This window comes from Carlito syrichta, unplaced genomic scaffold (assembly GCF_000164805.1).
Source record: "Carlito syrichta isolate Samal-C Ts95f unplaced genomic scaffold, Tarsius_syrichta-2.0.1 Scaffold120557, whole genome shotgun sequence".
Classification (NCBI taxonomy): Eukaryota; Metazoa; Chordata; class Mammalia; order Primates; family Tarsiidae; genus Carlito; species Carlito syrichta.
The window spans coordinates 11,200-11,997 of record NW_007064653.1 but is presented as its reverse complement, the minus strand read 5'-3'; the positions used below and the strand labels follow the sequence as shown (position 1 = coordinate 11,997).

The 798-nt window shown below is 61.9% G+C and overlaps 1 protein-coding gene across 1 annotated transcript in view; it reads right to left on the bottom strand.

Moving 5' to 3' along the window:
• Positions 1-798, bottom strand: part of DCAF15 (DDB1 and CUL4 associated factor 15) — a 7,752-nt gene that overhangs the window by 4,104 nt on the left and 2,850 nt on the right. The window contains 1 exon segment of the mRNA XM_008048130.2: positions 574-798. This exon segment is cut by the window's right edge and continues 26 nt beyond it. Within this exon segment, the coding sequence (XP_008046321.1) occupies positions 574-798 (225 nt within the window).

Below are 798 nucleotides of genomic sequence, written 5' to 3'. Positions count from 1 at the left end.
CAAAAATTAGCCGGGCATGGTAGTGCACACCTGTAGTTCCGGCTACTTGGAAGGCTGAGGTGGAAGGATCGCCGGAGCCCAGCAGGTTGACGCTGGGGTAGCTGTGAACGTGCCACTGCATTCCAGCATGGGCAATGGAGTGAGACTCCAACTCAAAAACCAAACCAAACCAAAAACACTGCTACTAGTCATGCCCCAAGATGCCCCGTCAGTGGTTCTCTAAGAGATGCCAGTGCTCCACTGTCCAGCACAGCAGTCACCAGCCACACGTGGCCACTTCAACTTCAGATGACCAACACTCAATAACACCCCAAGCTCAGCTCCTCGGTCACGTGAGCCACACTCCAAGACGCGAATGGAGGCCGAAGCGGCGGATGCCGCAAACGTGGGCCACCCCCCCAGCCCTGTGGAAAGCTCCAGTGGGCAGTGCTGGGGTGGGCTGTGGCTGTTTGGAGGCCGGCACTCCCACATCCGGACTCCGTGACCCTGGAAAAGAGGCTTTCCCTCTGTGCCTCTGCATCTAGGGGCAGGAACAGCACCGGCCTGGGGTGGGGCCGGGGCCTCAGGGCCTACCTGCAGAGTGGACCGAGACGGCACAGGCCACCAGGGAGTAGCTGGTGTTGAGGAGCACCACCTGGTCCTTCTTGAGCTGGAAGGCGGGCTGGAAGGTGGGGAAGGGGTAGACCACCTGGTACTTGGTGTGCAGCATGAAGCCGTGGCGCAGGCACTGCGCGCTCGGGTCGCCTGCAGCAACACACGCCACAGCGGCTCACGCCAGGCCGCGGGTGGGGGCGTGGC